Source organism: Camelus ferus, chromosome 16 (assembly GCF_009834535.1).
Source record: "Camelus ferus isolate YT-003-E chromosome 16, BCGSAC_Cfer_1.0, whole genome shotgun sequence".
NCBI lineage: Eukaryota > Metazoa > Chordata > Mammalia > Artiodactyla > Camelidae > Camelus > Camelus ferus.
In genome coordinates this window covers 39,509,045-39,528,679 of record NC_045711.1, presented here as the reverse complement: position 1 = coordinate 39,528,679, position 19,635 = coordinate 39,509,045, and the positions used below count along the sequence as shown (strand labels likewise).

General features: G+C 55.8%; 1 protein-coding gene and 1 long non-coding RNA gene across 5 annotated transcripts in view; both read left to right on the top strand.

Moving 5' to 3' along the window:
- Nucleotides 1-19,635, top strand: part of ABR (ABR activator of RhoGEF and GTPase) — a 172,688-nt gene that overhangs the window by 129,626 nt on the left and 23,427 nt on the right. For all 4 annotated transcript variants that reach the window (XM_006184972.3, XM_032457509.1, XM_032457507.1 and 1 more), the window contains 5 exons: nucleotides 319-394; nucleotides 823-927; nucleotides 1,944-2,018; nucleotides 5,252-5,349; nucleotides 5,769-5,900. In XM_006184972.3, coding sequence (XP_006185034.2) covers nucleotides 319-394; nucleotides 823-927; nucleotides 1,944-2,018; nucleotides 5,252-5,349; nucleotides 5,769-5,900 — 486 coding nt within the window. The remainder of the gene's footprint in view (nucleotides 1-318; nucleotides 395-822; nucleotides 928-1,943; nucleotides 2,019-5,251; nucleotides 5,350-5,768; nucleotides 5,901-19,635) is intronic.
- On the top strand, nucleotides 5,912-17,839 carry LOC116656793. The gene is made up of 3 exons (XR_004311762.1): nucleotides 5,912-10,157; nucleotides 10,991-10,996; nucleotides 17,829-17,839. It is a non-coding gene; the product is annotated as an uncharacterized LOC116656793 (long non-coding RNA).

The window sequence follows — 19,635 nt, the reverse complement described above, 5'->3', positions numbered from 1 at the left end:
CAGTCCAGGGCTGCCCACTCTATGGCTCCTGGCCCTGACCTGGGAGAATCAGGGACTCAAGCCCCCAGTTCCTGAGGAGGCTGCCATGGTTCTGGCCCTGGACTCTTTCTCCCTGCTGCTGTGGAGCCAGTGCCCTCTGCTGGCCATCACTGGCACGGCCACTCCCGTCACTAAACTTCCTAGGAAGGCATTCATCCCGGCCACCTTCTCCAATCCTAGGGGTGCCTGGGCTAGGAGCTTTGTTGGGGGCCCCAAAATCCAAAAATGTGCTTGGCCTGACTATGTTCATCTCACTGAGCTTCCCTCTCCTCTCTTCAGAGCTACCTGTTCCTATTGTCCTCGGACTATGAGAGGTCAGAGTGGAGAGAAGCAATTCAGAAGCTCCAGAAGAAAGGTAAAGTCCTGCCCTGACTCTACACTGCCCTGATTCTATCCAGGGCAGCAACGGGCCTTTTGCATTTTCATGCCCAGTGTCTCCTCTTTAGCCCTCCCAGTAGTGCCAGGGCAGGTGGCGTTTAATGGATGTTACTGAGCAACTGAGGCCCAAAGAATTTAAGTGAGTTGCTGAAGGTGTACAATGAATTAGCAATAGGACTGGACCCAGAGCCTGTCTCTTTCTCTTGCCATTTCACACACACATTCATGAACCTCTCTAGTTAGACTCTCGTTCTTACCCCTCCGGCAGCACCAGGACCATCCCCAGGTGAGCATCTACTTTCCCTCCCTTTCAATCACCAACTTTGCCCCCAGAGCTAAGCTTTTTTTCCTGCAGTAGGTCCCAGTGGACCTGTGGTGACGTTCCCCTCTCGGCTCCTCCTACAGATCTCCAGGCCTTTGTCCTGAGCTCAGTGGAGCTCCAGGTGCTCACGGGATCCTGTTTCAAACTTAGGACTGTACACAACATTCCTGTCACCAGCAATAAAGACGGTAAGATCTGGAGCAAAGGTTACTCAATCAACAGGTCCGAGCCCCCGGGGCGTCGCTGGGGCCTTCCACAAAGACCTCACCAGACACTTGGCTGCAAATGGCTGATCTCTGCTCAGCTGGGCTGGGAAGACTCAGTTGCCAGGTACACAGACAGCTTGAATAAGGGTTGTTCTCTGCTGAGTCCCTGGATGGCCCCAGCTCCTCTCTGGCCACCTCTGGCTTGAGAGAAGTATCTGGCACCCTGGTGCACTGGGATCGTGGTATTAATAGGTTCATAAAGTAGTCAGTTCATGGAACCAGAAGACTTGAGGCTCAGGGCAGGATGGTGGTGGGGCCAGGGTGGGAGGGGGGTAGGTGGATTAGAGTAATGTATGAGAAATAAGACTGGAAGTTTCCAGGATTCAGATCTTAGAAGGCCTTGAATGCCAAGCAAGGAAGTATGTTGTTCAAACCCAGGAGCCTATGGGAGATTCTTGAGCAGGGGAGGGCTGTGATGGGGCTGGGAGCTGGCCTGGAGTGGGTGGAATCTGGCTGTCATGGGTGCTGGGAAGGGGCACACTTTATGGAAAGGGGATTTTGAAGGCAAGCTCCTCTGCCGTTGAGGGTCATCTGCCCCCCATTTCCCAAAGAGGAGGCAGAGCTGGACCTTATCTTCATTTGGCAGAGTGACTGACTTACATAGATGTTGTTTCACTTTGAAAGGCTAGACTGAATAGGGCAGCCATGAGATAGGCAGGATTCAGAGTGGGAGGGAAAGTGCCCCCAGGAATGGGATGAAATCCCTGGCCCAGGAGGAAGGTGTGGGCTGGCTGCCCAGGCTGAGTGGAGGGAGAAGGGGCACCAGCTCCCATTTTAGGAAGCAGTGCACTCAGGAAATTTCTTCATCTGGCCACCAGGTGGTGCTGTCGAACCAAGGCTCAGACTGTCTCACACCCTGTGTCCGGCCAGCCTGGGGTGAGGGGGGAAGAAACAGGTCTCTCATCACCCCCCTCCCTGGGGGCTTTTCTCTTTTGCAGACGACGAGTCTCCAGGACTCTATGGCTTCCTCCACGTCATCGTCCACTCTGCCAAGGGGTTTAAGCAGTCAGCCAGTAAGTGCCCTATGGACCTATTGCATGTGGCCTCCCACTGCCAACCGGCTCTGCTGTGGTCTGCTCAGGCTGGGGCCCTGACAGTTGCTTTGAGATGTGGGGTGTTTCCAACAAAGGCCAGAATTGTCCCTGCCCTTTGTCTCCAAGATCTGTTCGTCCCCAAATCCTCTGCCACCCTCAGGGGTCTGGAATACTAGGTTCCAATCCCACATCTGCCGATTGTATGCTGTGTGACCTTGGGGAAGTCTCTTAACCTCTATGAGCCTCAGCTTTTTTCTCCATAAAAGGCAATCACACTTGTTACTACTGACCTAAGAGCAGGCTTAAACATGACCGTGTATGTGCAGTGCCAGCTCACTCACACACACATTTCTTTTTCTCTCTTCTTTATCATGACCTATGAAATCTGTGCAGTTTCTAGTATTTCACAAGATACAGTTACATTTTTATCTAATTTTTCTCCCTGTAGGAATTTGTGAATCAGTTAGACAGCTAATAGTTTCTCCCCATTTGCCAGATGAGAAAACTAAGTCTCAGAGAGATTTAGAAGGACTTAACATCACACAGGATCAGAAACCCAAGGGTCCTGACTCCTCTCAGCCTGCCCCTTCCCACTCCCTTCTCTTCCTCTCTGGCGGATGAGAGCCGTCTTTGCCTCTCTCCCTGCAGTGCACCATGCAGAGGTCATGCCACTGGCCCACAAGCAATCATTCAATAAACCTTTACTGAGAAGCCTGGGTTCCTGTGGTAAATTGGCCTCCCTTCTCTGTGCTCCCATCACCCCAGGCCAAACCATGGTTACAGTACCTGTCATACTGTTTTGTCCCTTAAAATCACTATGAATTCTTTGAGGGCAGAAACCAGGTCTCCTTTATCCTTGAACAAACAGGAATTCAGACATGCTGAATGAAGTAGTTTATTTCCAGACACCTGCTGCGTGCCTGGGCCCCTTACTAGGTGTTGGCGAGAATGCAAACGTGGCCAGCGAGTGGACAGTGCCTGTTCAAAGCCTGTTCAGGTGCATTATCTGCTCTGATTCTCCTGGCATCCCTCCAAGGTCACTGACACCATTTCCCCTCTGACGTACAAGGAAGCTGAGGCTCAGAGGGCTCCAGGGGCTTGCTCAGGGTCACCCGGCAAGTCACACAGGTAGTGGAGTCGAATCCATGTCTTCTGACACCAAAGCCCACGCTTTCCCCTCAGTGGGAATCTTTTCTCTCAGTAGGGCCAGGACCACCACTCTCGTCCCTCGGGCTGTACACGTGACAGCTTCCTGGACCCTCCCAGACCCACAGAACCCCCTGGGGTGGGGGTGAGGGAGCTTCCCAGGAACATTCGTGGTCAGTCAGCCCCACGGGGCTGTCACACATCCCCAAGTCTGCAGCCCACGGAGCTGGACCAGGCGCCTCCCCTCTCCACATGCCCAGATGTCTCACCCCTCCTGTCTCTCTGCATCCTGTCGGCTGGGATGGGCCTCAGGGAGCAAACCCACTGGGGTGGGGTGCCCCACTCCCCCAGAGCAGATGTTCCACCTCTTAAACCAGGTTGAGCAGTCAGATGTGGGGTGAGCTGCTGGAGTCTCCCCTCACCTCCAGTCGGTCCTCCGTCTCCCTCCACCAGCCGCCTGACCGCGCAGACACTCATTTGAACACGGGGGTCAGGCCTTGTGTATCTTCAGCCATGGCTGCTTGTCCTAGTGAACTTGTTCCGCCTGCACAGTCAGGCCTAGGGTGAGGCACCGTTCCCATTCCTGATTCATGGATGAAGCACTCAGGCACAGAGGGTAGGTGGTTTGTGCAAAGCCAAAATCTGACCAGACAGTCTGACTCCAGAGCCCTTTCTCTTATCCCGTGAACTGTCCCCAACCCCTGACAGAGGGTTCACTCCACTGCAGAGTCAGTTCATGGTGACAGCACTTCTGCCTCTCCATCTCAGCCCCCCACACGCACTCTTTGGTCTGACGGAGGCCGGGGTGCATTGGGCCTTCTGCAGTGCCCCCCTGCACCCACATTGCAGTGTGCTCTGATACCTGGTTATAGCTGGTCTCAGTCACACCCAGGTAGAGACAGCTCGGGGACACGCTACCCACTCTCCCTCCTGCAGGAAAGCCATTCTGATTTAGAACAGCCCAGCGGGGCAACCCTGGGGCCTGGGAGGGGCACCTACATCCACCCTCTGACCTCTGCCCCTTGTTCCTGAGTCACACTGCAGAGGATTGGCTGTGGTCCCCCAAAGTCACCCCCTAAACACACCATTACCGTGGGAAACAACCTTGGCAGCGCCAGTGGAGGGGGAAGCTGCCAGGGTCTGAGCCCCGGAGGGCTGTGTGGATTTACAGAGCTCCTGGGGTGACCACCAGTGCTGTGGCCTCGTCAGTTCGATCTCGGGGTGGAGGGGGCAAGATATTTAGCCTTAAAGGCCATGGTTCTAGATGGAAATGCCAGGGAAGGCTCCCCCCACACCCCCGTCCCAGCCCTCTACCACTTTGTTACCTGAAGCACTTGGAGGAGGTTAGAGCATCATTCATTCACCCACCAGTGTTTGCCGTGTACCTACTATGTGCGAGCCCAGTTCTTGGTACTAAGGGTACACCGGTGGCTGGGAAAACAAGGCGTCTGCCTGTGTGGTGTTGATGCAGTGGAGGGAAGGGAGACCGAAAACGCATGGTCAGAAAAGACAACTTCAGTTAAAGTTAAGCACTATGAAGAAAACAGCAAACAGCCTTTGGAGTGTGGGGGATATTTTTGGTTGTCACAGTGACTGAGGTCACTCCAGGTTTTCAGTACCCAGAGGCCAGGTGCCCTCCAGGGACACCCCTGTTGAGGAACCTGGGATTGGAAGGGCGGAGGGGAGGGGAGGGGAGGGGAGGGGTGGCTCCTGTAGTCAGTGTGGTCGGTGAAGACCTTGGCATGAGGCCTCAGTGGTGAGGAGTCGCTAAGCCAAGATCTGGCAAGAAGGTACTGCAGGGACCCTAAGGTGGTAGCAGCTGACACGTTGGCAGGAGGGGACCATCGTGGCTGGGGGGGGGGGGAGGGGCGGTGCATGAGGTGGGTCAGTGGGGAGGGTGGAGAAGTGGGAAGGGGCCGGAACACACCAGGCTGCGGGCAGGAGGGCACCAGGCCCCACCACAGGAGGACAAGGGGTGCTGATGCATTATCCCCCTCCGTCACCCACGGGTTCCTGCGCCTCGGGCCTCACTGGGTGTGTCTGTCCCTATCCCCTCTCTGCCACAGACCTGTACTGTACCCTGGAGGTGGATTCGTTTGGCTACTTTGTCAGCAAAGCCAAAACCAGGGTGTTCCGCGACACGACAGAGCCCAAATGGGATGAGGTGAGTGGAGGGGCTGGTGTCCCCACAGGGGACTCCTGGGCTTGTCCCCGACCGTGCCCATCCCACTCCCAGTGCTCATGTCCGGTTGGCTGGGGGCGTTCATGCCTGCTGTTGGGCCACCCCCATCCCTCTGACTCCCCTGCCCTCTCCTCCCTGCCTCTCCTCCCTGCTCATCTGGCTTCTAACCTCGTGTTTGTGTCTAGACACAACGGGGTTTCGGCTCAGGCCCCAAACTCCACTTCAGCGGAGGTTTGGAGGCCTCTGGAGCCCCAGGAAGTGAAGAAGCTGCCCAGTGCCTCATGCTGTGGTCCTCAGGGGCCCTCTGCACCCCCTCTCACCCTTGCCAAGGTGGGGCCCACCTGTGGCCAGGAAGCCAGGTCAGCTTCGGAGGTTCAGGACCCTACCCCATGTTTCCCCAGGAGTTTGAGATTGAGCTGGAGGGCTCTCAGTCCCTGAGGATCCTGTGCTACGAGAAGTGCTATGACAAGACCAAGGTCAACAAGGACAACAACGAGATTGTGGACAAGATCATGGGCAAAGGGCAGATCCAGGTGAGGGGCCAGACGCTGCTGGGGCACCAGGGCCAGGCTCGGGGAGCTGCCGGGAGGTAGTGCCCGCCGGGACAGCGTCCTTCTCCCCTATCTTCTTGGTCAAGGCGATTGGCCTTTTGTGACTTGGGCTCAAAGCTGGTTTGAGAAAAGTTCCCTGAGATGGTTGTTCTCCCCTGTTGGAGATGGAGTCTCATTCTAGCCCTGGAAGCGCATGTGTGCCTGGTTCCTTGGGCTCCCACATCTGGTTCAGGTTATCCACACTCCTGCAGGATGGACTGGATGGAAGGATGACAGCTACCTTTGTTTTCATATCCCATCTCTAGCCTACTGATGGCTTTTTCTAGGAACACAGTGTTAAGAAGGGTTCTCATGCTATATCCGTGAGTGCTGTGTTGGATTAGCAATGTCTGCCATGAGAGAGTGAGGCCCCGGGCATTTGCCAATGGACTGGAAGGGCTTAGGTTCCAGCTGGGCTGCTAGGCGCTGGTCTCTGACCTGTTGCTAGGGTTGCTGGGCCTTACTCACCTGTGCCAGGAGGTCACTGGCTCAGGGTGGGTTCTGAGAGGTACGAGCAGAAGCGTCAGCTGCGTTTCTTGGTGTCCTATAAATGTATGTAGGGAAAAGGGCTTTATATGCAGCCTGTGTCTTTGGAAATTTGGCCAGTTTTGAAGATGGCTGCTGTTCACTTACCTATCAAGGGGATGCAGGCTTGGCGGGGTGACATTTGGTGTGGAGCCATCCACACTCCATCTGGCACCTTGTGTGGCCTCATGCTTATGACGTAAGTGTCCTGGTTTGGGAGTTGATTCTTTGACCATGAAATCGAGGGAAACAGTAACTGTCATGCCCTGGGATTGAGGCACGGGCTCTGGGCTTGTTAACAATTGCCCCAGGGTTGATCTGGGTGCAGGGAGCTGAATGATTCTTTTTTACAGGAAGCCTTTGTTGTTCTCTGATGCACTGTTGAGGCTGCAGAGATGGGTGTCTGACTCGGCTGGGTGTCCTTGTGGCCGTGCCCCCTTGGGAACTCTTGTGGGCCTTCTCAGGTTCCAGTGTTGGAACAGGGGAGATGGCACCATTCGGTGAGGCCCAACCGTCTGCCTCATGTTGCCCCACAATCCTGAGCACGGCCCTTCCTGATGCTGTGGGGCTTGCACCTCACTCTTTAGCATCGTTGCCAGGGATACAGTGCTGCCAGGCAACTGTGAGCTGGTCCTTCATTATTTAGGAAATGGGAGCTGATGAGCATGAGCTCTAAATTCAGGCCTAGGAACCTACTTCCTGCAGGGCTAAGGAGTAGGCGCTCCAGTCCACATCCCCAGGCTAGCCTGTCCAGCCTCAGGAGGTACCCAGCCCAGAAGCCTGACCAACCACCACGCCCTCTGGGCCATTAGTGGCTGCAGAGTGGAAGAGTTCAAAAGGGTGCCCCGGGCAGCCAGCACAGTGAGCACCATGGATGCTGACCGGCCCCCCCCCCCCCCCCAGAGCCCAGGTTCCAGGCCTCGATGGCACGGTCCCCACCTGGACATTGCAGCCCTGTTGCCTCCCTCCCCCTCACTGCTGTCAGCTGTGTGGGCCCCAGGGGACACACCATCAATCATTACATCTTGGAGACAGGAGCAGATGGAGGCGGTGGGGGAGGGGGAGGAAGCCAGGTTATGTTTGGCAAAGCAGAAAGCACAGTCTGGTGAGGAAAATGTTTCTGTGTTTAAGCTTCGAGGAATGTTAAATGCCTGGGAGTTGATATTAAAAGAAACACAAACCTTGCTGCTGCCAGCTGACCTGGGCCTGTGAACAGCCAGTTCAGAGCCAGTGTCCTCTGGAGGGCTTTGAAGTCTCCTAGCCCTCAGCTCCCCAAGGCCCAGCCCTTGGCCCTCAGCCCTGGAGCCATCCTCCCCCCACAGATTGGAGGAGGGGTGTCCCCACAGGGGTGTGCCATGCCTTGTAAAGTCTGCTTGCCCTGGACTGCCCTTGGAGCCACCAAGGATGACAGGCTGGGCTGTAGAGGCCTCACTGAGCTGTTCCAACCTGGCCAGGCCCCACGGAGCCACGGAACGGTCTGTTCCCACAGCTTGCTCCCGCCTCCATTCCTGCCACGTGTCCAAGGAAGGAAATTGGCACCAGCCTCTGGCACTCGGTCTTGCCCCACTTCAGCAGGCGCCGAGGATGGAACTGAGGGGCGCCCCACAGGAGGAACCGAGTCACTGGGGACGTCCAGGTGGCCTGAAGGGGAGGCAGCGGGGAGAAAGCCCACCCCTGTTGCCCCACTTCTTTCTAAGCCCTCCTAGATCAGCTCATCCAGAGAACAGCGAGGGACCCCATTTCCTAAGCTCCAGGCATTTACCCCAGAATGAGTCTCCGTCTCTGGGTTGTCCAGATGCAGCACTGGGGGCAGGGGATCGGAGCTGATGGGGAGAAGGGGCAGCCTTGAGTGACAGCAGGTGGCAGCGCTGATCACCAGTGTGTGTCCAGCACTTGTGTTCTGGGAGGCCCGTTCCCAGATGTCTTCACATGAGCCTTGCAACAGCGCTGCCAGGAAAATGACAGTCGTAGCCTCCCTGTTTGGTAGACGAGGACACAGGTCCTGGTGCCTCTGCTGACTGTGCAGGGAAGGCCGTGCTCTCTCCCCTGCGCTGTGTCCCCGTGCCCCAGGCCTTCATCGGGGAGTCCCCCAGCCGGGGGGAAGGGCCTGGCATGGCTGGTGGTCTGGAGAAGGAGCTGGGGGGGAGGGGAGAGTTCCCACCCCTGCGTCCCGCCTTATGGTGAGCGGAAGGCTTCCTTTGGTGTCCTCTCACCTCCAGGCGGGGGACGTTTCTGCCTCGTGTACCTGGAAGGAAGCAGAATGAGTGTGCATGGAAAAGAGCCAGGGCGGGGACTTTGCTTCTGCAGTGTGCACAGCACGGACTGGCTGCTCTGAGGTGCAGGGGCCTGGCCTTAAGGAATCTTCTGCCAGATTGGAAAGACAAGCATTGTCAGTACATGGCACACCGCTAGAGGAAGAGGCAAGGTGCTGATGATGGTGGGGATGGTGATGGTGATGCTGGTGGTAGGGGTAACATTGGAGAGCTCTGTGTGAGCCCCGTGCTGGGCTAATGTTCACAGCCATTACTCCAGGAGATCTACCTAGTACCCTGCAGGGTAGGAAAGTCATCACAACTTTAAAGGTGAGAAAGCTGAGGTTAAGTAACCTGTCCAAGGCCAGGGCCAGCTGGTGGGGGGAGCCAGGACTGGAGCCAGAGCCCATGCCTTGCCCCCATGCCTTGCCCTCTCTCGGGGCTCTCCTGTCCCCCACTGCTTCCTGTGGAACAAGAGGGAAACTAGCACCACAAGGATTCAAACAAGGAAAGAAAGAACATCGTGGGCTAGCGTTAGGGAGGGTTCTAGGAGGAGGTGGAGCGAGAGGAATCTGAGAGCACTGGGTTTCTAAATTCCAAAAGCAGTGTTTACATTAGAAAGAAAGTAGCGATAATAATGAGGAGACTTGAAACATAATCACAAACCATCCCTGCTCCCACTCCTCCCAAACGGCCATTTTATTTTGTGCCTTTTTCCTTCCTCACGTATACAAATTTTTATATGGTTTTAATGATGGTGTATATTTTGGCTTTTTTTTCCCTTCTGTTTTCACATAATGTTATCATAAACCCCCTTTTCCCTAGGCTGTATGTAGGCTTTATAATTAACCTTTTTTGTCACACTGTCAAAATGACTTCATAAAAGTCATTTTACATAATGGCCAGCACATTAATTGCCATTTTAAGGCTCTGTTATTCTAGCAGGGGCTGGATCAGCAGAAAGGAGTGGGGCAGGCATTCTGGGGGAAAGGGCCCACAGGGCTAAGAGCAGGGAGGCAGGAATGTCCAGGGAGTGTCCCAGGAAATTAAGGAGCCTGCCTGCCCTTAGCAGGAGGGATTGTGAGCAACGCAAGTAAGAGGGAGGTTTAAGGAATGAATAAAAGAGGAATTAGTAGGGTTTTTAGGCTAGGAGGAATCGTGGAGGGCGTTTTATCCAGTCCTGTTTTGGGGGGGACAAGGAAACTGAGACCAGAAAGGGTGAGTGACTTAGCCACAGCCACACAGCGCATTGGTGGTTGAGCGAGGGGTCCAGATTTGAGGACCCGATCTTAGGGTTGCTCATGCTTGGTCAGCTGCTGGGCACATGAGTAAATGAAAATTCTTAGATGGGGCAGAGGCAGAGTCAGATGTCAGCCTGTGACACTCAGGATCTGCCCTTTGTCGCTGCAACGCTGCAAATCTAGTGGAAGATCCCGTCAGCAGGCTGCGTGTCTCCTCTTCCAGATTCAGGAGCCCTCCCTTCCTTCCCCAGACCTCCAGCTCCTCCGTTCTTGAGCCCCCCACTGTCTGCTCCTCCTGCTGCCCCACCCCCACCTGGCCCAGGAGCCCCTCAGCCAGGAGGCCCCCCCTTCCTCTGCCTTGGCTCTGTGGCCCCAGGAGACTCCTGTATGTTTATCCCAGTCTATTTCCAGCCATGCTGCTCCAGGCTCCAGATGTGCTGTCCCCAACTGGGACCTTACTGGCTGGCTGATTAGCGTATTCCCAGGTCCAGCCCTTGTTGACTGGATGGGCCAGAGGGGAGAATTCTCCCCGGGGGCCTCACAGCTCAGTTTCTGCCACAGACTTCACACTAGAAAGGGGTCCGAGACCTGGGATCCCCTTCACACCCCTGCTTTCCCATTTGCCAGCTCAGCCACAAGCCTAGGACGGCCCCCAGCCTTAGGCTCTCTTCGCCACAATGGGAGGAACTTTCCTGGGAGCCTGCCAGGGCCAGCCCTCCCTAGACATAGGGGAGCTCAAGACCCTGTGGTGAGAAGGGGCAGGTTCCAGGCCGAGAAGGGGATGCTCCAGCTGTCCCCATGCCTGGAGTGCTAACTCCCCTCCCCGCCACCCCCCATTGCAGCATTCCATCCTGGTGGGGTGCCTCACCCTCGCCCAGCCCACCCTCCTTCCTCATCCCATCTGGAGCTTGGAGCCTGTGTCTGACTGAGAAAGGAGGGTGATTTCTTTGACATTCCTGACCTGGCCACTTGGAAGCTTGTGAGGGGTCAGAGCTATTATGGTGACACTCAGGAGGAGGTCGTGAAGGCCAGCCCCCTGCCTTTGGGACTGGGAGTGTTCTCAGAGCTCAGACTGGCACATCTGACAACATCTAGACTCCCTTACTTTTTTGTTCAACCATGGTAAAACATACATACCATGAAATTTACCATTTTAATCATTTTGGGGTGTACCATTCAGAGGCATTAAGTACATTCACAAAGTTGTGCAACCATCACCACCATCCATCTCCAAAACTTTTCATCTTCCCAACCAGGAGGTGTGTACCCATTAAACAGAAACTTACCGTTCCTCCTGCCCTCTCCCCTCCAGCCCCTGGCAGCCAGCATTCTATTTTCTTGAATTCGACTATTCTAGGTGCCTTGTGTAAGTGGAACCCTACAATATTTATCTTTTGGTGACTGGCTCACTTCACTGAAAGTCTCTAAGCTTCTTCTGTGTTGAATGGTAGCATGTGTCGGAATTCCCTTCCTTTTAAGGCTGAATAGCATGGTGCGTATAGACCACATTTTGTTTATCTATTCATCCATCAGTGGACATTTGGGTTGTTTCCACCTTAAACTTTCTTACTTTGAAGAATAGAGCCTGCTCGCTGAGGATGGAGATTCCTCCTTTTCTCCAGACCCAGGGTTAGCACGCCCCCTCCCCCACCCCCAGGGGCTCATCTCTCTCCAGCTGTACCACCCAGGCAGCACTGGTAGCTTCAGTCTCTTCTAGTTGAAGAACACATTTGCCCCCCTGGCTTTCTCTCCCCCAGTGTAGACATCCCTGTCTCCTTGGCACCCCCTTCTCAGAACTCCTTTGCCCACCCCTCTGTCAGTGGTTTAGGTGGAGTGTGGGGTGCAGTAAATCTGATAGTGTGGGATGAGCATGGGGCTGAGGGTCAGAAAACACATCTGGGTCCCTTGACCACTTGGAGGCCTCGGTTTCTTCATCTGTTAAATGGGAACAATTATTCCCACTCTGCCTTCATCTTGGGCTTGTAGTGAGGCTCACAGGATGGAATGTCTCTGAAAGAGCTGGTCATTGCACACCCACGCTTTCCCTGGTGTGGTCACGTGTTTCTGTTGGTGGCGTTCCCCATAAATGGCAGGTGCTGTGCTGTGAATGCAGAAAGTGGACAGGACCTCCCCATGTAGTAAAGAAAACAGAAGGAAATTGTGATCATTCAGCTGCTGTTGAAGGGGCTTCTAGGCCAGACAGATCTGTGCTTCAGTCTAGCTTTCTCCACTTATCAGTTGGGAGAACACAGCAAGTTACTTTACCTCTCTGAGCCTCAGTTTCCTCACCTGTGCAATAGGCTGTAAAGAGAACTGAATGTGAAAGTCCGTGAGGCCCTGAGCACAGGGCCTGGCACAGAGTCAGTCCTGGTCTAATGATGCCCAAGCTGGCAGGTCCAGGTCCACTGTCCTTGCCCCAGGGATTCTGGGGATGTCACCTGCAAGTGGATCGTGTATTTAGACCTTAGGCCGGCTGGGGCCACATCTGTGCTCTTACGCTGGTGGTGATTGACTGATGAACCGACTTCAGAGTGGGCGGGAGGTCAAGGTTGGGGCCCTCACCACCTGCCAGCCTGAGGTTTCCCTGCTGTGCCCCCAGTCAGGGCAGCTCTGGGCTCCTCCCCGTCAGATCCACGCTCAGCTCTGCGTGGTGGTCAGCCCCGGAGTGCAGAGCGAATAAAGAGCCGGGAACAAGGGCCCTTTGTCGGTGAGAGCTGCTTCTGGTTCCAATTACTCTGCAGAGCACGAGAGAGTTGGGAGTGAGTGTGGGTCAGGAGCCCACTAGGCCAGGAGTCAGGGACTCCTCCACCCCGGGTCCCTCCCTCTGGCCCCCGAGGGGTCTGTTGTTCCTGTTTGACTCTGCTCGAGGGTCAAGCGTGCCAGCTTTATTGCCCTGGGAGCTGAGCTCTAGGGTGTTGACCTGGAGTCCCTTCTACTCCAGTTCCTCATGGCTGGTACCCGGAGGTGCCTGGGTCCCTCCCTGGGTGGAATGACAGACGGGTCAATGAAGGGTCCTTGACACCTTCTCCCACACATCCTTCAGGCCACCCTGACCACAGCTGGGCCCCCCGGGAATGGCTGGTTTTGACTGGGATAGGGGTTGGCTGTGAGAAAACCTTGACCTGTGGGGCTGGCCAGAGAGCTTTTCCCTTTCATTCCCCCACCCAGCCCCTAACCCCCAGCCTGGCACCTCACAGCCCTAGGCAGCTCCCTGCCCTGGGACACCGCAGTGGCCATGCTGGGTGTGGCTTTCCAGCCTCCCATCTGCCCACAGCCTGGGCCAAGTGTGCACGTCCAGGAGAGGCATCTGCTTTGAGTGTTTTATATCTGGCTGCCTGCTGCCCCTAGCAGGTCCACATGGGGCCCTTCCCTTGGCCGCTGTCATCACCACTGTGCCAGCCCGAAGACACCTGGGGACGGGGTCAGCTTGGGCACCAGGGCTGTTCCTCTCTGTGCCTCTGACCCCACCTCTTCCCAGGGCCCAGGTGACTAGAGCCATTGTTGTCCCGCCCACCCCAGCCGTTCCAGACGTATTTGTGTTCAGTGCCTCACCTGCTGTCCCTCTTCAGGGCAGGTCTGGATGGCTCAGTTATACTTGGAGAGTGAAGTGGTCAGCAGGATGGGGGAAAGCCAGGGGCAGGATCCCATGAGAGGGCTGGCCCTGCTGTCCCGGGACTTTCCCAGGCTTGTGAGACAACCTCTCTTCTGGCCCATGCTCAGCCGCCTCCATCTCCCAGGTATTCCTGATGTGGGGAGCCTGGACTCTGTCCAGGGCGTTCTGGAGACAGGAAGATTCAGTAGGAAGCAGATGGAAGCTCAAGTCTCTTCTCCCTCCTGCCCCGTTTGGGGACGTCCCCTTGGCAGGCAGGCAGGTGTGGTGCCCGCTCCCCAGGCCCGCCTGTAAGGGGCAGGAGGCAAGTAGAGAAGCTGATCTGGAGAGGACCTTGGGAACTGATTCGTTCAGGCCCTGAGAACAGCCGGCCTTTCAGTGAGACAAAAGAGGGAGGGCTCTCCCAGCTCCGGGACCAGGGGCTCCTAGACTCAGAGGCAGAAGGCTCAGGTGTGATCGCAGCTCCGCCACCTGATAGCAAGGTCACCTCTCCAAGTGCTTCCTCTCGAACCTGTGCGCGTCTTGGATGTGTCCTTGGGAGACAGTACCCAGCATCCTGCACACGCCCCGTGACAGGCAACCTCCCTTTTGGTGGAGGCTGCAACTTCACCCTCCTAGGACGTCCCGCTTTTGATTTTATTCAAAACCTTTGAGCAAAGGACTTAGGAGAAGGATTGCTGGGGACTCCTTGCCTGAGGGCTGAGTCTGGACATGAATGCTGATCAGGGGGCACCTTCAGTGGGCTCTGCCCGCCTTCCTCGCTGTGGCTCTGCAGAGCCCACCATGGCCTCTCACTCAGCCCCCCTTACCGTGGCTCTTGGTGAGGGTCTGACCCCTAGGTGCAGCCCACTCCCCGGGGAGGGCTGGGTGCGGCCTGTTCACACCCTTGGAGGCAAGAACTGAACTGCACTGGCTTCAGGGCCAAGATGACCCATAAAACAGCAGCCTGACTGACAGAATGAGATAAGTGTTATCCTATTGTAAGGCCATTGAAGGGAGCCCACACTAGCAAAGCCGAGGCCCAGAGTTTTCCCAAAGCAGAGAGTAGAGATAAGACATGAGTCTCAGATCCAGGACCCTGACCGAAAGTTTCTTTGAAAAGCCCCTCATCTCCTGGCCTCCCTATCTACCCACCCTGAGGGGGAGCGAGGTTCTCTGGCCGTGGTTGAGAGCGGTTCTCATCAGAACTGCTATGAGCCCGTCCCCTTGAAAGGAGGACCAGGAGCTTTAGAGTCTGCAGGGCTTGGGGATCACTGGGAGGACCTGAAGTGCCCCTGGGCAGAGGGAGGTGGACAGTGGCCATGTGAGTGGATAGGGTTGGCCTCACTTCAGCCAGGGGCCTCTGCTCCCTGCTTCTGCTGTTACCTGACTGCGGGCAGGGGAACTTCAGCATAGCTTATATTTGGAAAGAAAGGGGAGGAATTCCCTCTGCTTAAAAAAAATTTCATTGATGACCACTTGTCTGACCCAAGCTCCTGTTTGACAGGTATGGAAACTGAGCCCGGAGAGAGAAAGTGTCTGTCAAGCCCACAGTGACCAGACAGGACTCACATCCAGTTTCCCTGGTTCCCAGGAACTTTCTTCTGTTCATTTTGACTCAGAGTTGGGTGAAAAGAGTTGCTTAATACTAGCGAAAGAGAAAAAAGCATGGAGGTTCAGCAGACCCTGATTTCAAACCCTCCTGCCTAAGGCTGCTGTGTTTCCATTGTGTGGCCTGGGAGGTCCCCTGGAGTGCTCTGCCCACTGGCTATCCTGGGAGACCTGGCCATGCCACCTGCATCCTGTGAGCAGGAGCAGGTAGCCAAGGGGGTCTGGGTGTCAGTCTGGCCATGAGTTACGTCCATGAGTTGTGTGGGAAGGCATGAATGGACACGTCGGGGGCATGCTTTGCCCACTCTGTCCTTGGGTGGGTTTTGTTTGAGATGAGCAAGATGTTCCCAAAGGCTCAAGTGGATTTTCCATCCTCTTCCGTGACCAAATATGCCGTGAGAATCACTAGGGGTGGCCAGGGACACATCAGGATGGTTCTGCAGCGGATGAGCTATGTGGCTGTCAGCATCTCCAGCCCACCTCGAGCCACCAAGCACCCTCAAGATGAGTGCCAGGCCGAAGGGAGAGTGAGGCTGTGTGGGTAACAGCATGTGCTTTGCACTGTCATGTGAATCGGTCTTGGGAGACAGGAGGGTCAGCCACATCTTGAGCAGGGTGGATTGGGCTGTGCAGAAACTATCTTTCAGTCCTGGCTGCCCCCTGTCCCAGCACCACTGACACCTCAAACCTTGAGTCCATCCTGGAAACTGTTCCCCACCCCTGCCCTAGGCAGCCATCTGAAGCTACCAGTAGCCACTATCTACAGAGTTGAGGCTCCAGAGCTTGGAGACCCACAACCCGTGCATAGCTGTCTAGCAGGCAGGGCCCGGCCCTGGGGAGTGCTGGCCTGGATGCCTGAAACAGCCTTTGGTGGTTATCTCAGGATGAGTGGGTCAGTGGTGAGGTGGCCAGGGCTCAGTTTGGCCAAGTAAGCTGTGACCCGTTCAAGGTCCTCCCCGGCTGGCAGGTGGTGGGTATCTATTCAGTGACGAATGAATAAGTGAATGAAAATGTAGCTTCTAGGCTTGCTCTGCCATTGGCTACTCGGTGATTTTGAGCAAAGTGTTCATGTCCCCAGGCCTACTGCAGGCCTGGAACATAGTAGATGCTCAGAAAGGGTAGATGGAAAAACATAAGAGGTCTCACTTTCTCGTTGGCTGAAGGTCTCTGCCCTTCCCATCCATAATCTGAGTTAGGATTAGCACAGAGCAAGGGGAGAACCCTTGTGAGGATGCAGGGACTCCAGAGCCGTTCATCTTAAGGGGACTTTCCCACCCTCCACCCCCCACCCCCCCGTTCCCCTATAATCGGCCACCCTCCCCGCCAACTCGCATGCCCTCTGCGTGGGCCCCAGCTCCTGGGCATTGTCTGCCCTGCTGGTTCTCTCCCCCCGGGACTCCAGTGCCTGTCTCTGGGCAGGGACCGCTGTGGGCTTCCTTTCTGCAGCTCTCACACCCCACCTGCACTCCACCACTGTCCTCCTCCCGGCTCTGGTCCCGTCCTATGCAGGAACCATCCACGCTGCCCTCCTCTGGGGCTGCAAAGGTGGGTTATTGGCGGACCCCAACCACGTCCCTCCTGGTCCTCGCCCTCAGTGCCACCCTGGGCTCCTCAGGCTCCAGCACCCAGACTCTCGGGGTGGCCCATGGGGGCTCTCCCCTCCCCCTCACTCCCAGGCTGTCCTCGCTGGGGTACCTGTGGCCTTGGTCTAGCTGGCTGCTCGGAAACCCCCTTTCCTGCTCTAGAGTCATTTGACTGGCCGACAGGGACAGGGGATCCAGGTTCTAGTTTGGGCTGAGGGGAAGATGAAAGTCGTTCCAGTGGGAAAAGGAGGTCACTCCAGAGAAGTAGCAGCAGCATCCCAAGGGTCTGAGAAAGAACTTTCCTCCTGTGTTCACAGGCTGGAGGATTTGCCTGGGAGCCATCTCCACCCCCAGCTGTCACCAGGGCAGCGCTGGTGGCAGTCCCTGCCTCTCCCACCCACACAGCTCAGGCTGTATATATTCCCTGTTGACCATCTTTTTTTCTTCAGTGATACACTGCTGATCACTGTAGCCTGATTCTGCCTCATTCGCAGCTGTGCTGGGTGGCTGGTCCCAGCCACCCCAGGTACCTACCCCTCCCTCAGTATAACCCAAGGCCCAGCCCTGCGTCTCCCTAGGGATGGCCCTTTTCATTCCTCTGGCAGAGAGCATGGGGAGGGGATTTGGGAGGATGGAACAGTCTACTAGGAATGTTTTTAATTCCAAAGGCAGTGACATCTGTTCATGTGGGCCTTCCCGCCTAGGCTCTGTTTATCCAGACAGGGGGCCCTTGCATGTCCTCAGAGGCCAGTTCTGCCAGGTGTGGCGGGATAGACAGAGAGGGAGGGAGTGTGGTCACTTCCTAGGTAACTGGGACAGCCTGAGCCTAGCTGACTCAGCGAGGCCCAGGAAGAGTCTGCAGTGGGATGGAGGGATGAGAACTCAGACTGCTGCTTTTGAGGAACTTGGTAGGAACACTTGTCTTGTATCCCTCCCCGCTGCCACAGCCTGCTTCTAGACCACTGCTTCCAGGAAGGAGTGAGTCAGGCTTGAGGACGAGAAGGCAAATCTGTGCTGTCCCTAGAGAGAGCTCCCAGCCCAAGGGAGGAAGGAAAGATGAGCATCTCAAGGGAAGAGCCTCCCAGCAGCTCCCCATCTGCTAAGGCGCTTATGTCACCATGGAGACCAGTTGGCCATCTTTCATCCAATCAGAGCTTGCTTTACCCAGACAAGTGTTGAACCTGGGGTTCTTAAGACAGACAAGGGTAGGGCTTTGGGAACAGGATCTGCATTGCCCCCCTTCTCTCACATGTCCAGTGGAGGGATGCATCTTGCACAGCATCTCCCAAACTGCGCCCTGTGGCATATGACCCAGATAGAGGACAGAGAACCTTAGAAAACCAGCAAGGGGCCAGTTCTGAAGTTAGCAGCTGGCAGTGCCAAGCGCAGACCATGTGTCTGCAGCAGGTGAACGTGGTCAGCGATTATAATGGCACCTTACCAGCCAGTTACACAACCAGTACTTGCACATTAGCTGAGGGATATGGAGCAAAGCTGGGAGGGTGGCTTTTTTCCACAGCTCTTCAGACCCACACTACCTTCCTCCTCCAAGAAGCCTTTCCTGATTCCCTCTGGCTAGAAATTTCCTCTCTTTTCTCTCAACTTTCATGGCACTTGAGCTGTGCTGTTCTTGCAGCCTAGGACTGGATTTCTTGAGGGCAAAGACGATGCTTTGTCCATCTAGGGGTGATGCATGGTAGGTGCACAATTGGTATTTGCCAAACACCTGAAGGCTGTTCTGCCTTCTGTTAAGGGGTGTTTAAGCCTTCATCTTCTCTCCTCTCTCAGGCTGTCAGCTCTGTCGAGCACAGGCTTTTGATGCATCCTTGTGATTCCCCAGCCCTTGTCTGGGGTTGAGCCGAGAGCCAGGCCCTCAGTCAGTGGCCCTTCAATGAAGTGACTGGAATGAGGAGGTGAAGACTGCAGGAATGAGTGGAACCTTCCTGGGGGAGATGGGTTTTGTGCAGCTGGTGGGGAGGAAGCTGTCGGCCCCTCATGGGGCTGGAGGAAGCCTCTTTGCAGAGGCAGCACCCAGGTGCCTTGGGAGAGCAGGTAAGGGGTGGGTCAGGAAGGAGACTCAGGTCCCCACTGGAGGGGGAACACAGGCATGTCCCTGCCTCGGTGGTCTCTTCCCCTCCCCCTCAGGGGACTGGGAAAGCTGTTGTGACTCCGCCTCATTTAGCTGCCTTGGCTTTGGGCGACTTTGGCTCAGGTGTGAGGAGGCTTTGTGCAGCCCTGGCAGTCCAGCCCTGCCTGCACTGTGCAGAAGCGGGTGTGGAACGTGGAGCCCTGGAAGAGGTGGGGCTGGCCTGGCTGCCCTGCAGGGACCACAGAGCCTAGCAGAGTCCCGGGACCCTGCCTCCAACAGCCAGGCAGAAGGCAGCGCAGCACCAGACCCCACCACCCCGGGATATCACGGTGTTGAGGACATGGCCAGATCTCTCTGTTTGTGGCCCAGCCCTGCCTGGTCTTGGGCAAGTGGCTTAGGTTCTCTGTACCCTTAGTATCTTCAAATGGAAAATGGGGATGCCGGGACATACTTGCCAAGATTGGGGGAGCAGTGAATTACTCCACGTGGAGGGTTAACATGGTGCCTGTCGCCTAGTAAACTTGGTGAAGGGCATCTCTTGCTATGACGAGGTCTTGGCTATCTCTGCAGTGAAGCCACACCTTTCTCTAAAAGCACCGAGAGCTCTGGTGTTAAACCCCAAGACTTGCATGCCGGTTGAGATCCAGCAGGAGCATTCCAGGTGCCAAAGGCTGCTTTTGGGCCCCGACTCTTCTGCCCTGGGGTCCTGACCCAGCTCCTTTTCCTGAATCCAGAGAACCAGCCACACTTCACTGAGACCAGTGGTTGTGAGCACAGGGCCTTAGGAG